Here is a 14,138-nt window from a genome sequence, read left to right on the forward strand (position 1 = left end):
ACACTCTAATCAGCTAATTAACTCAAAACATATGCAAAGGCCTTTAAATGGTCTCTCAGTCTAGTTCTGTAGGCTACACAATCATGGGGAAGACTGCTGACTTGACAGTTGTCCAAAAGACGACCATTGACACCTTGCACAAGGAGGGCAAGACACAAAAGGTCATTGCAAAACAGGCTGGATGTTCACAGAGCTCTGTGTCCAAGCACATTAATAGAGAGGCGAAGGAAAGGAACAGATGTGGTCGAAAAAAGTGTACAAGCAATAGGGATAACCCCACACTGGAGAGGATTGTGAAACAAAACCCATTCAAAAATATGGGGGAGATTCACAAAGAGTGGACTGCAAGTGGAGTCAGTGCTTCAAGAACCACTACGCACAGACGTATGCAAGACATGGGTTTCAGCTGTCACATTCCTTGTGTTAAGCCACTCTTGAACAACAGACAGTGTCAGAAGCATCTAAAGTCAAAAAGGACTGGACTGCTGAGTCCAGTTATGTGTTCTCATGAAAGTAAATTTTGGATTTCCTTTGGAAATCAGGGTCCCAGAGTCTGGAGGAAGAGAGGAGAGGCACACAATTCACGTTGCTTGAGGTCCAGTGTAAAGTTTCCACAGTCAGTGATGGATGGGGTGCCATGTCATCTGCTGGTGTTGGTCCACTGTGCTTTCTGAGGACCAAGGTCAACACAGCCGTATACCAGGAAGTTTTAGAGCACTTCATGCATTCTGCTGCTGACAACCTGGAGATGCAGATTTCATTTTCCAACAGGACTTGGACCCAGCACACAGTGCCAAAGCTTCCAGTACCTGGTTTAAGGACCACGGTATCCCTGTTCCTAGTTGGCCAGCAAACTTGCCTGACCTTAACCCCATAGAAAATCTATGGGGTATTATGAAGAGGAAGATGTGATATGCCAGACCCAACAATGCAGAAGAGCTGAAGGCCACTATAAGAGCAACCTGGGCTCTCATAACACCTGAGCAGTGCCACAGACTGATCGACTCCATGCCACGCCGCATTGCTGCAGTAATTCAGGCAAAAGGAGCCCCAACTAAGTATTGAGTGCTGAACATGCTCATAATTTTCATGTTCATACTTTTTAAATGGCCAAGATTTCTTAAAACTCTTTCTTTGTATTGGTCTTAAGTTATATTCTAATTTTCTGAGATACTGAATTTGGAATTTTCCCTATTTGTGAGTTATAATCATCAAAATTAAAAGAAATAAACATTTGAAATATATCAGTCTGTGTAATGAATGAATATAATATACAAGTTTCACTTTTTGAATGGAATTAGTGAAATAAATCAACTTTTTGATTATATTATAATTTTATGACCAGCACCTGTACTGTCATCATAAAGTCTTCATTTTGTGTTTGATTTATACAATTTGACCATTTGATGAGTAAGTTTAACAACATACTTTTGTAACTGAATCTGATAAGACAATTTATCTGAAAAAAATAAATAAATAAATATATATATATATATATATATATATAGCTCAAACATGTAGCTTCTGACTAAGTACCCTCCACCATCTTTCTGTATCCTTTCTATTTCTTTCTGATTTAAGTTTTTACATCTTTAGACTTGTAATAAATGAGCAGTGATTATTAGTAATACTGAAGTTTCCATATTCTACTCGACATCATTATAATTAACTATCATTAAAAAAAAATATTAATTAAAATGAGTAGTTTCAAGAATAAACTAAATCCTTCCTTAAGTGATTCCTAATTTAATAATTGTATATACATACTAAGTGTACTGGAAGTGCACCTCCATATTGCAGAGTTCATTTTAATCCACAACCTGAAATCACATTATGAAAGATTTCAGGATAATAAACTGACTAAATCAGTCCTTTGCACTGAGCTGCAGTGAGTAGGCCCAAAGCTTCAGAGATAACTAAGGCGTTTATCATTCCAAAGATACCAAACCCACAAACATGAAAGTTCTCTCCTGAAACTGTTCACTTTCCATCATTGTATTGCTAAGTACCAGTGATATAAACTTTAGTACCTTGTACTACGCTTTATAGGTTGTTTAAACACTTTGTGCATTTCTACCATTTTTGTCATTATTTATAAACGTATAGCCTATGTGTATAAACTCCTGTATTTAAATAAACATAAGGATCATAACCGCAGGCTAAACTCAGAAAATTCAGGTAAGTGCAGTCTTAATCAAGACGTTCGCTTGTATATTTCTGTTGGAAGTCTTTCTATTGACTCTTTTCTGCGATTCGGTTCTTTCGAACAGCTCGTTTGAAGAGTCTGTTCAAAATCTAATTCAGTGATTCTTTTACGTGCTGACGTAATTACGTCATCGTGTGTCGAATATTACATGCCCTAGATGTTTAAAAAAGGCAAATGTAGACACACGTTGCTGTTTATTACTTTTTCTTTTTCGAATGGGCTTATTAATGGCAGTATTTATTGGAATGTTCAGTTCATGTTTATTGCAGCATGATTCAGCTCATACAAATATAAACACACACACAAAAAATAAATACTTAAAAAAAAAAATTAGTGTCTAAATATAATTTTCAATCACAACACTACAAACATACAAAGGCTTGCCAAATAATAGAGATTTATATATATATATATATACTGATCGACTATGATTTTTATTTTACAACTCAAATTATTTTATTATTATTTTTTTTTTACAAAAAAGCTGGTTTGCGAACCGGTTCAGTCGTATCATTAAAAAATCATACTAATACTTTATATTAGCAGTCTTAATCCGAACTCAAGCTATTTTATTTGGGACTTCACTGGGTAAGAGATTTGTTTAACACCGATTATTTCCTCGGAGGAACACTCTAAGACTACATTTCCCATGATGTAATGCTCTGTCTTGACCGACTTCTCCCTGCCTCCGCGGGCCAGAGAAGGCTGAGTTTAGGGAAAGTCTCGACGTCTCTGCTTGTCAATCAGCAAGGAGCCGCGGGGAGTGAAACTGCAGGGAAGGTCGACGACAGGGACGGATTTCTAGTCCAAAAAGCACTTCAGTGTCAATGCGACCACAATGTTTTGGAAATTTTTTATATATTTTCAAGGAAAACTGTTTTGGTTTACTTTGAAATAAGGCAATAAAGCAAAGCTTTCACTACGCCGAGCTTGACGAGTATTACTCGCTGCCTCGTTGCATTTCAGCTTGGGGGAAAACAAACGAAAACAGCGGATGATTTACTCTGACAAAGTATGTAAACTAAAAGGGGGCTCAACTACAGACGGATATTGCTGTGTTTAGACATATTGTATTTGATCTATCAGCGGAGAGGACTTGATCCAGGAGAGTTTGTGCCCGCGTCGCTGTCGGGAAGCTCTTCCCGTGTGGACGTGCTGCTGGAAACCAGGAGTGACGGTATTCCTGTTGTTTTAATACACGCACTCAAAACTCTTGGGCGCAACTTCCACCTAATGTTTTGGGACTTTGGTTTCATATGTTGCAGGTTGAAACACGAAACCTAAAGTGCGTATTTTCCTGGAAGGTAAGAAGAAAATGAGCGGAGGAGAGGTGGTGTGCATGGGGTGGCTCAGAAAGTCTCCACCTGAAAAAAAGTTACGGCGTTATGTAAGTAACGTTTTAAACTTATTCAAATAGACTGACAGTGTTGTAACCGCAGGACTGTTGGAGCGAGGTTCATGCAAATTAATAGTGCGCTTTTCAACAACCGCGGGTCAATCACTGCTCGCGAGGTTTCTGTTGAGGCTTTCTCGTTCTGAAATGCTGACGATTAAAGAATAGTTTGAAAACGGGATCCGTCCCTCAAAAATATGCGACAGAGTGTATTTGGACGCTTTGCGTCTGTTCAAAGCACTGAGATTGTTGTGAAATTCGCATGTGCAAAATCCTTTTTTTGATCTGTTCCCCTAGACACACCTACCGGTGTGAGGAGAGAACTTTTTTTGTTTGTGTATTAAAAGTACACTGAGTATTTTTAAGCATTTACACGGAAACTAAGGGCGTTTTTGTTGCTGTTGAGAAATAACCCTGAATAATGCACACTTTGGGACTCTGATGCCGGTATTTCTAGAAAAGGCTGTGTTTTTTTTCTACATGGAGTGGGTCGCTCCCTCATGGGCGGCGCCATGTTGACATCACATGACATAATTGACCTAGGTAAGAGTCAGTAGTTAAAATCAGTAGTTTGGTCAAGGAGGTGCAGCAGCTAGCCACCAATAGCATGCAAAAAGTCTTTGGAATTGAATCCAAGAATGTCCATAAGTGGATGTAGTATGAGATGGGGAAACAGACAAAAAGGAACAAAACACAGTGTGAAAAAAACAGAACAAACTTGATGCATCTCTAACTATAGGAATCTGTCCAAAGTGTCTGGTACAGTTGGGAACGATAAGAGCCAGTTATGCATAAACCTTAGTGATGCTTACTGTTTTAATGAAATGTGGCATGACCTGCAAACACCACGATCATACATCTCAATCTAAACATCTTTATGTTCTGTTTTCTCATGCAGAAGTTGTTAGCAACATTCTTTAATGCAAGAGACTGTGACAATATTGTGTTTGCACAATTTCTTTGCAGTAGGTATGGCTCTTTTGAAATCTAATTGGCCACTTTTTAAAGTGTGGTTCAAGCAGGTGTGTTCATAGATTCAATTTAGATTGAATTTAATTGTACTAATTGCACTGCTAATCATTGACAGCTGGCTTCTTGATCTGTGCATTAAAAAACAATCTTTAGTTTTGTATTAAATATATAGTCACTTTACATTTTCAAGGATTACAAGGTTTTTCGAATTTTTCACAGAGTACAAAAATATAAAATGCCTTTGTTTGCTGCTACTTTAGTTGTCAAGACAACTGAACACTTACCTCTCCGTTCTCTCTGCACTGGATGACTCAATGCATTTAGTCATTCACACACACTGTGTGTACCATGGGGTCTTCCCCTCCTCTTAGTGGTAATATACACCAATAATCTGTAATGAAATCACTCACTTATAGCTCTGCCTGCTATCGAGCCCCAACCAAACATGTTAGAAATCTCCTTCAGGCTCATGTGTGATGCTTTTTTTATTGGATTCCTTTAATCTGGTGGAGCTCTGCTCGAAACATTGCTATTTGAATTCATGTTCTATCTCCTTGTACAATCAGCATCATGGTTTAGACTCAAACAGCCAAGTATTTAGCAAAAGTGGGATTTTTGGCATATTTGCCATTGTGTAGAAAGAACATTCGAATGAAAACTGTTGCACTTGGTCTTGTAGCTAATGCGTATGCTTGAGAGATGGGGAGTGATTTCACATGCTTTTAGCTTCCAGGGTAAACGGTAGTCTGTTGAATGTGATGAACAATATTTCATGGCTCCAAATCTTAATTCAAATGATTTCTGAGCTCATCCACACAATGCTATAATAAGATTCAATCCAAGCAAGAACAAGTGCTGTGTTGTAACACAGAATGTTCGCACAAGTAATTGGTAGATTTTCATTTTGTTTGAGACATATTTAAGAAAAGGGATGGATTGTGGACAAAAGCCTTTGTAGTTGTTTAGTTGGTTTTTAGAGTGAGATAAGAAACTTTAATTCCCTTTATTCCTCCTTTCTTGTTGCAGTAAGTTAACATTCTAGGTTTACTATAGTTTTAAAGTGCTGTTCCTCGACATTGGTCTTCATTCTCAGCCTGTTTTCTGGTGCATGAAGATGGAGTGGTCTCAATGTATCACATGTGGCTGATTAGGACCAGACTGTTTTTATTGGAGCCAAGTGGCTGCTATACTCCTCAAAAGGAGTCCCATGCCAGGTGTACAGGCCTGTTAGGGATTCTATATCCGTTTCTGACCAGCATTCTGACCAGTTTTTTTATTGTAATATTATTTCACAATATTAATCTTATAACTGTATTTTTATCAAATAAATGCAGCCTTGGCAAGCATAAAATACTATTTTAAAAACATGAAATAGATCTTGCTGACCCCAAATGTTTGAAAAGTAGTATTTGTCATTCAAAATCCATTGTTTCCCTCTTGTGTCTATATTATATCGATCTCTTCTTGAGTCTTTGAAGATACTCTTTAGGTAACTTATGTCCTACTCATAATCAGAATCCAAAAAGACCTGCAGCCTCCAAACAGGATGAACTTTGTTATTTTATAATTAAAAAGATACCATCATTTTGCATTTGAACCAGCTGGAAATTTGAATGCTTTGAACATGTTATGAAATCATAACAGTGGAAATGAGACAATAGCACTTTTTGTTTCATTATATGAAAGATCTGAGGTGGTGTCTAGCTTCTCACGATACTTTCTTGCATTTTATACTCTAAATCATACTATTGTAGGGACTAAAAAAACCCATAGAGCAGCTGATTTTTCTGAAAAAGTCATTGCATGTTCTCTGAATTCTCTTGTGCTGCAAAGCTTTAAACAGCATAGGGTCAAAAGTCTGATGTTTTTTTGGCAGCAGTTCCAAGAGCAGAGCAGATCATTTGACTTAAATGTTTGCAGGGAATATTCTTGAATGCTCAAAGAGAACAGTGCTTTGCTAAGGGTCTTCTCAGACAGCTAACTAACTAGTATTGCAGTAGTATAATAAAAGGGGCTAACTGACTATAATTTGCATTTTTTGATACATGTGACTGGTGGCATCAGAAGATCATGAGTTATTACTCCCCACAATAGCCATGCCATATTCCTCAAACTGGACTATTACGTCAGTTAGAAATGTCCCTGTCGGCTCTTTTTTTAGTGTCTTAGCATTTTCCATTTGGCCTCATCCTCTTCTTTGTAAACTTCTTCTTTCACACCCTTCACATAATGCTTGGAGAGACTAATTGTGAAAGAGCCAAATGAAGTTTGAACACATGTACGGTTCGGCAGCACACATTGAAGCCTGGAGTGTTAATGCTCACTTCTGCTATTGAGACTTACATGGAGCTCATCTGGATTGTATTTGCTTGTATATTTATATATATTGTTTATGGTCCATTTCTGTGTAAACAGTTTTTGAGTGTATCCCAAAATATTAACAAAATTTCACGTTTAACGGCAATGCATATTTAATCAAATTTAAACCAATCAAATGTTCTTCAAAATCAGAATGCCACTCCCCCTTCATTGTTCATGTAACTTAAACCTATTGGCTAAATAAAAATGTAGAGATGCAATAATAACATTCTGGCCAATACCTATAAGCCAGTTGATTTTCATGATATGACTGATAAGCAATATAATATTAAAATTATATACAATTTTGCATAAATTAAAAATAAAGTGCTGAAAACTAAAATCAGTCATTTAAATGCTACAGGTGAATCTAGGCATTACAACATTATAATATACCGTATGAAAAATGGATTTCCTTCACGAGATTTGCTAAAGTTTTCATCAAACATAAAAATTAATATATACACAACAAATATATTGGATCTTTAACTATGCATAGATATCCCTTTAAATTAAATATCCAGTAGGCTAATCCTCTATTAACCGATGTTAATAAATACAATATATATTGTGCATCCCTAAAAAAAGAGAAGCTAGTCTATGTCCTGCCCAAACTTCTTGTTTCAATATGAAATGCCCACACATGACAGAAAACTGCTTATCGGCCTCTTTCAAGAAGCGTTCTAGTATGACAGTGGTATCCACTAAAATATGTCCCACTGACAATAACGTGCACCTCTGTGTTTAGTGTTGCTTTTTTCACTCCTGCTTTGCAGTAGCCTTTTTCTGAGATTGTGAAATTATTGTTTATGGTTGGTATAACATAGCGGCTTTCCACAGTGCAATAAGCGTCAAGGAAGATTGAGAGGTTTGCGCAAAACAGGGAAAGAGAGCCAGAGGGGAAAAATGTAGGAATCTAGAGACTTGTGCAGCTCAACCGATCTAATCAAGAACACACTCCACCCTTCTGTTTTAATGCAACTCAGCAAGCTCTAAGCATTTACAAAGCACAGTTAGCTAGCGAGCCATAAGCCATGCTATGCGTTGGTGCCCTTGCTCACTACTTACACGTGTGCAGTTGCATTTTAAAAACTTGCCGGTCTGAATTCAGTGGGGTGCACAGGAAAACAAAAGAGTAGTTCTTTACTTAGTGGTTGAATTATTTATTTTAGTCAGGATTTATAAAATCTGCTTAGGTGGGGGAAACATAATCGCACAACTTTTTGCTGAAACAAACATGCATAGAGAACAGAAACAAACAGTGTTTGTGGCTGGGGTTATCGGCTTAGCTAGGTGCTGGTGCAGACATTTTGGCTCATTTGTTTTCTCTCTCACTCTCTTTCTTCCCCTCCCCCTCTTTTTGCCGGTTTCTCTCCCACCCCGACTGGTCATTTGTGTCCAGAGTAGTTCTGTCAGGGCTGAGAGGGGCCCTGATACTGGATTGCCTCTGCTATCAATTATTAACCATAACAAATAAGAAAAAACCTTCTGCAAAATTAATGTGCTTCACTCCAACCCAATATAGCTGTTCAATAGTGATGGACCGAAATGTAAATTCTCGGCTGAAACTGAAAGTTCTGGCCAAACTGGGCTGAAAACCAAAACTGAAAATGCTAATCTGGAATTAGCTTTTGTTTCGAATGGCTTGCAAAACAGAGATGATGTTTTTTCTTTGACACTATTATAATGTGCATACATACAGAATAGATCATAGAAATCCATAATGATGTTACACATAATTTGCCAAAATAATGGTGGTATGTTTAGTAAAAGAAGCTTTTCTGCCTTGTCACATGAAAGATGAATTCGATCTTGGTGCATTTCATTTGACGCTGCATTAAATAGCATCACAGCAAGCAAATATTCTTTATTATTGTGCATGACCAAGAGGTTGACTGTTGTATGTTTAGTTTGGCTTGGGGAAATGCAAATACACACTGAATACAAACTAGTCTGTTTGTATTTTTCAGTGTCTGGACTGTGTGGTCAGTGTTAGCCTGGTCCTGGTGCCACTGGTGAATATATAATTTACATGTTATGATTTAAAAAATGGCATGCTTTGCCTTTGTTACTGCTTGTTTTGTTTATGTTGATGTAGTAAACTTAGACGATTCACGTCAAGAGTTTTAGAGGAAAAGCAGTCCTCATTTCTGTCGAATGCCAGCATTGATGGCACACCTGCTAATAAAAAATCAGCTCCAGTTGTGCAGCTTAGAAATTGAAAATAACAGAGACGTGTGAAGTAAAAGTGCAGAAAAGCAGTGTCCATTTCATGCACAACTTGAAGAAACTACATCAGGTAAAGCTGTCAGCTGTGTGGACATTATTAGTCTATATGCTGTGTTCGGTTAATGCGTGAACTTATTATTTGTTTCGCACTTGCGATTGCTTTAGCAATTGCTTTAGCGTCTCAAGTCAAGCAGCAGGTGAAACCATCATATCTTTTGTTTTTTATTAATACGAATTAAAACTGAATGGACGCTAAAAGGTATATTATAAGATACAGTACAACTTACTGAAATGTCTCATGTAATCTCTAATTCAGTGTGGAAAACGTGTAAAGCTCGTAAACAATGTCACGTAACAATGCATTTACTTCAGAATAACCAGTGTCCATAAGCTCATTAGTTAGCTATAAAAATTATAAATATATAAAAAAGCATTTTGCTAAATATATGGACTATATTACATAGGATATTCATATTTTTACTTGAAATGTTGGCTACATGATAAGAAAGAATGCAAGGAGCTAAAGATAAAATTTAACACCTCCTATATAATTGCGTGTTACTAAGCCCATCCTTAAAAATATTCTTGTTTGCCGTAACCCGGCCGACCCTGAAAATTTAGGAACAACTCAATTATTATTATTTTTTTTGCTTTTAGTCCGACCGACTGGCCGGTTGTACATTTGCGTTAAGACCGACCAATTTTTTTTTACTCTTCAAACAACTAATACAAAAGCAATAAAATAATGTTAATTATATTTTTGTAAGTATTGTAAATATATAAATTACCAAGGTCTACATACAAACAAAGTTTAAGTTCTTTCTTTTAAATAAAAACCCATGACGTCATCTGTGTTTATACTATTGGTTAACAGATGTCACACTATGGCCGGTGCGTTCACTACTCATACTCTCATTCACTGTCAGAGTCAACGGTTTTCGTTTGGTAATGATGACTGCGGCTGCAGTAAACAAAATGTTTGCGGTCACCGTTCAAAGTCATATGGGTTCGGGCACTATAATACATCAAAAAAATTCATTAAAACAGCTCGACACCGCTTTAACTTGGCACGAAGTTCTGGGAAAACTGTGCCCAGATCTTTTCCCATCCCTTCTCCCGTCTAGTCTAACCGTAACTGTGTCGACTGTCACTTTATGTTCGAAAATCTATTGCATGAATTGATTGGACCAACACAAGTTTCGAAAACGAAAATAGGAAATTGATTTTAATTTAATTGATTCTCTCGGAGCGCATCCAGGTTTTTTTTTTGAATGCGCGTCACATAGCAACTGCAGCTTCGGACACACGCATAACAGCAAATAATACTTCTGCACAATTTTTCTCTTTTTACAACAGAAATGTGAATTCTGCCGGTATTCATACAGTCTCATGCATACAGATACAGATTCGGGCTAGAATCGCCTACGTATGCAATTTTTTTACAGTGAAATATAAAAAATAAATATAGACCTACCTACAGACCCATTTTTTTTTACTGTTACTGCAAACCAAAATATTTTTAAGGATGGCCTAACTACACTCTAGGGCCAGGTGATGCTGATGTAGTTATGGTCTCTGATACTGGCACAGATTCTGTGTAATAGGGATGTAATGATTCACTCAACTCATGATTCGATTCTCGATTCGATTTTCTCACAATATTAAAAAATTTTTTGTACAAAAGGATATTGAAGACATACAGTAAATGAAAAGGTGTTCTTTTAATAGGCTGTTGCTATAAGTTTGTTTGTGAAATTGAAATATAACAAAACTAAATTGAAATTTTAAAACAATCCCCACTCATGAACACTGATTTAATATGCATTGTTCAGAGGCAAGATAAGAAGAAAATATCACGTACACTTCTAAAGATAGTCAGTTCCCCTCAAAGATACATTTATATAAACTCGCGATTTGTTTGGCATCTCAACTGATTTGAATAGTCACATATTCAAATCGATTTTCAATCGGCTCGCGGTTAATTGTTACATCCCTAGTAATAAACAATTCTTTCTGACTGTATAAAGTTCTGAAGTTGGAAAAGACATTTAGTTTGGTACTCTTTTTGTTTTATTTTTGAATTGAGATGTAGGCTATAGACTATAAGTGAATTGACTGTGCATATACATATAATACATAGGCTATTTTTATATAATATATTTGCATATAATGGTACATTGACTTGCCAATGGCCCTTAATCAAGTTCGATTTTTGGCCTTTAATAGTAAAAAAAAAAAAAATGGGACACCTTTATTCTTGTGCAGTTATTTGTTTAGTCAGGTACTTTTATTATCTTTTTAAAAATTATTTTATACACTTTTACGTAAATAAATCAGTCATTTTGTTACATTACATCCAATTTTAATTACACATACACACTGCTTTTCTCTGTCAAAGATTCTGTTATCAGCTGTTAAAGTAACAGTTGATATTGTTCACATTTTAGGCTAAAAAGATCATTTGAGGCTTCCTCTTTCAGCTGAGGCATTTTGTTACCGAAACCCGTAGTATACAAGTAAACCTATATTTTTCTGATCTGGATTTATTTTTGTCAGAAAGAGTTATCAGAATCAAGATTATACAATGACTCAGTATTGTTAAGAAAAATACTGGCTAATCCCATCAATTAGTGTTGTCACGGTACCAAAATTTCAGTATTCGTTATATATAATTATATATAATATACAATATAATTATGAAAAACAGTAAACAAGTTTCACCCAAATTTAATTAGTCTTTTAATTAATGAAATGTAAACATTAAATTCTTTGGATAAATAAAGGGGATTTGCTATTAAAATTTAAACATGGAAGAAATATTGTGTGATTTATTTCTTTAAAAAATAGTTTTATTAATTTTTTCAACAGTAGTAGCAGTATCACATACATTCTACTAAATAATAGTAATATTTCTAGCACAATGCCTTTATGTAAAAATGAACTTTTATTTTGATGGGCTACTTTTATTTTGACACTGGTTTTACTCAAATGAAACGGTAAAATGCTTGTGAAGTGACTCAGAACAGTTCTGGTGATGTTTATGTATTTCTGTCCTCATTGAGACGGCAGATGCTGAAATTACTGCAAGCGGCATGCGCTTCAGTCTATGTAGTAAACAAACCATTCATTCATTCACTCAGAGACGCGAAGAACATGCAGGATTCATATTTCAACCAACTTTTGCGGCCTAACGTTTACAGATACTGGTCCATACGGAGATTTGATTTGATTAATTTATGCTAACTTTGACAAATTCCGTGACTGTCCATATTAAAATGTAAGTTTCATTATCAAGACTGGAATTTGAGATTCCGTCGGCGTTTTCTGCTTCGCGGAAATCATAACGCTGTATGCGTCAAGAACCGGGTTGACCGGGTCCTCGGTACCACCGGTACTTAAAGAAACCTGGTACCGTCACATTTTCATTTTTTTAGTACCTACTTGGTACCGAAGTACTGGGTCTTTTGACAACACTACCATCAATAGCTGTCACAATTTCTTATCTGCATCAGTTGTGCTGCTTCTACACTCCGGTAATAAACCGTTTCGAAAAGAAAAATAAAGGCTAACGTAAACATTTGTTTAGTGGAGTGCATTTTCAGTAATTTTAAGGTCTTGGCATTTAAAAAGCAAACACATCTATGGCTGTGATTATTGTCTGAATGGTTTTTAGAGAGGATAGAATTAAAACTTTTAATACAAATAGGCAGATAACAAACAGGTTTGTCTGTACTTTTTGGAGCAGCTTTGGAGTAACTAATAATATGTTGAAACAATAATAATAAAAAAAGATTCATAAAAGTGGGAAACAGCTGGTGTGATGCTGACATTTTGGGATACACATGATCATGTAGCTGCATTCACGGCGATATTTGTGCGGTTTGCTCAGACCAGCTCTAGTGCCTTAGGTGTACAGTATGCAGATTCTCATGAGAGCATTACATTAGCATTGGGTAAGCATTTGTTGCTCGGTTAATTTGATTTTATTGGCAGGATGGTGTGTGTTTTAGGATTCCAGTGGTGAGGGAACAGGCCTCAGCTTTCTTAACTTATTCACACAGTCTGCTCTCTAGAGGGCCTCCAAAGGCAGCCTCTATCTGGGAGTAGGGAAGGGGGCCTGGCCCTTTAAAACACACACACACACAACCATACATTAGTCCCTCCCTTTACACTATGACATTTCTATTTTTGCTGGGAAGCTAAAGAGTTTTTATTATTCACCAGGGCTCCATCCGTTTGATCCAGAGCACAGCATTTTATAAACAGGCTATTTACATTCCTTATTTGTGGGAAACTATTTTGGAAAAATGCAGATAATAGGAAATGGTTCTTGAGCAGTAGGCTAAATCAGCATATTAGACTGATTTCTGAAGGTTCATGTGACACTGAAGACTGAAATAATGGCATGGAATAAAAACACATTTCTAAAAATAAAATGTTATTATATTAAATAGGGCAAGTGTACATATTAGCAGTGCAGTGTTAAAAAACAAAACAAAAAAAAACCCTGAACTACTGGCCTGACTGGAACAGCTGAAAAAAAAACCTTTGTTGTTGTGCCATGACTAATGTGTTTAAGAGCCCCAGTCTAGTAGCTCAGGATCATAAAATTAATTAAATTATTTTTCCTGCTAGCACCTTTCTGTCTTGCTCAGTTTCTCAAGAAGTGGTTTTATTTCACAGTTATTTTGTCTGTATCTAGATTCCCACTGAAGTCATACACTTCGGGTGTTATCTGTAATGTTTGTTTGAAGTACTCAGTCATTGAGCATGAGGGTTTAGCTAATCATAACCGGCTGCAGTGCTCCGTGGCCCTTTGCTATCGATGCCTTCGACATCTGATTCACAACACGTTTGATTAGCTTTTGTTTTTTTATGTGTCATCGTCTACATATCTAGACTAGTGTTGTTTGGGCAGCTGATCCCGGATTAGTCTTCGGCCAAAGTGCTGAACTGCGAAAGTATGTACAGCAATGAGAG

At 36.5% G+C, this 14,138-nt stretch overlaps 1 protein-coding gene across 3 annotated transcripts in view; it reads left to right on the forward strand.

Annotated features, from left to right (window-relative positions):
• Nucleotides 1–2,856: 2,856 nt before the first annotated feature.
• The window catches only part of LOC132142537 (GRB2-associated-binding protein 1-like), an 87,161-nt gene continuing 75,879 nt past the window's right edge, over nt 2,857–14,138 (forward strand). The window contains exons 1-3 of one of the 3 annotated variants that reach the window (XM_059552484.1): nt 2,857–3,218; nt 3,293–3,383; nt 3,472–3,593. In XM_059552484.1, coding sequence (XP_059408467.1) covers nt 3,522–3,593 — 72 coding nt within the window. In that variant the 5' untranslated portion in view covers nt 2,857–3,218; nt 3,293–3,383; nt 3,472–3,521. Of the gene's footprint in view, nt 3,384–3,471; nt 3,594–14,138 lie in introns of all 3 variants that reach the window. The other 2 variants (XM_059552485.1, XM_059552486.1) reach the window with 2 other exon arrangements.

This window comes from Carassius carassius, chromosome 6 (genome assembly GCF_963082965.1).
Source record: "Carassius carassius chromosome 6, fCarCar2.1, whole genome shotgun sequence".
Classification (NCBI taxonomy): Eukaryota; Metazoa; Chordata; class Actinopteri; order Cypriniformes; family Cyprinidae; genus Carassius; species Carassius carassius.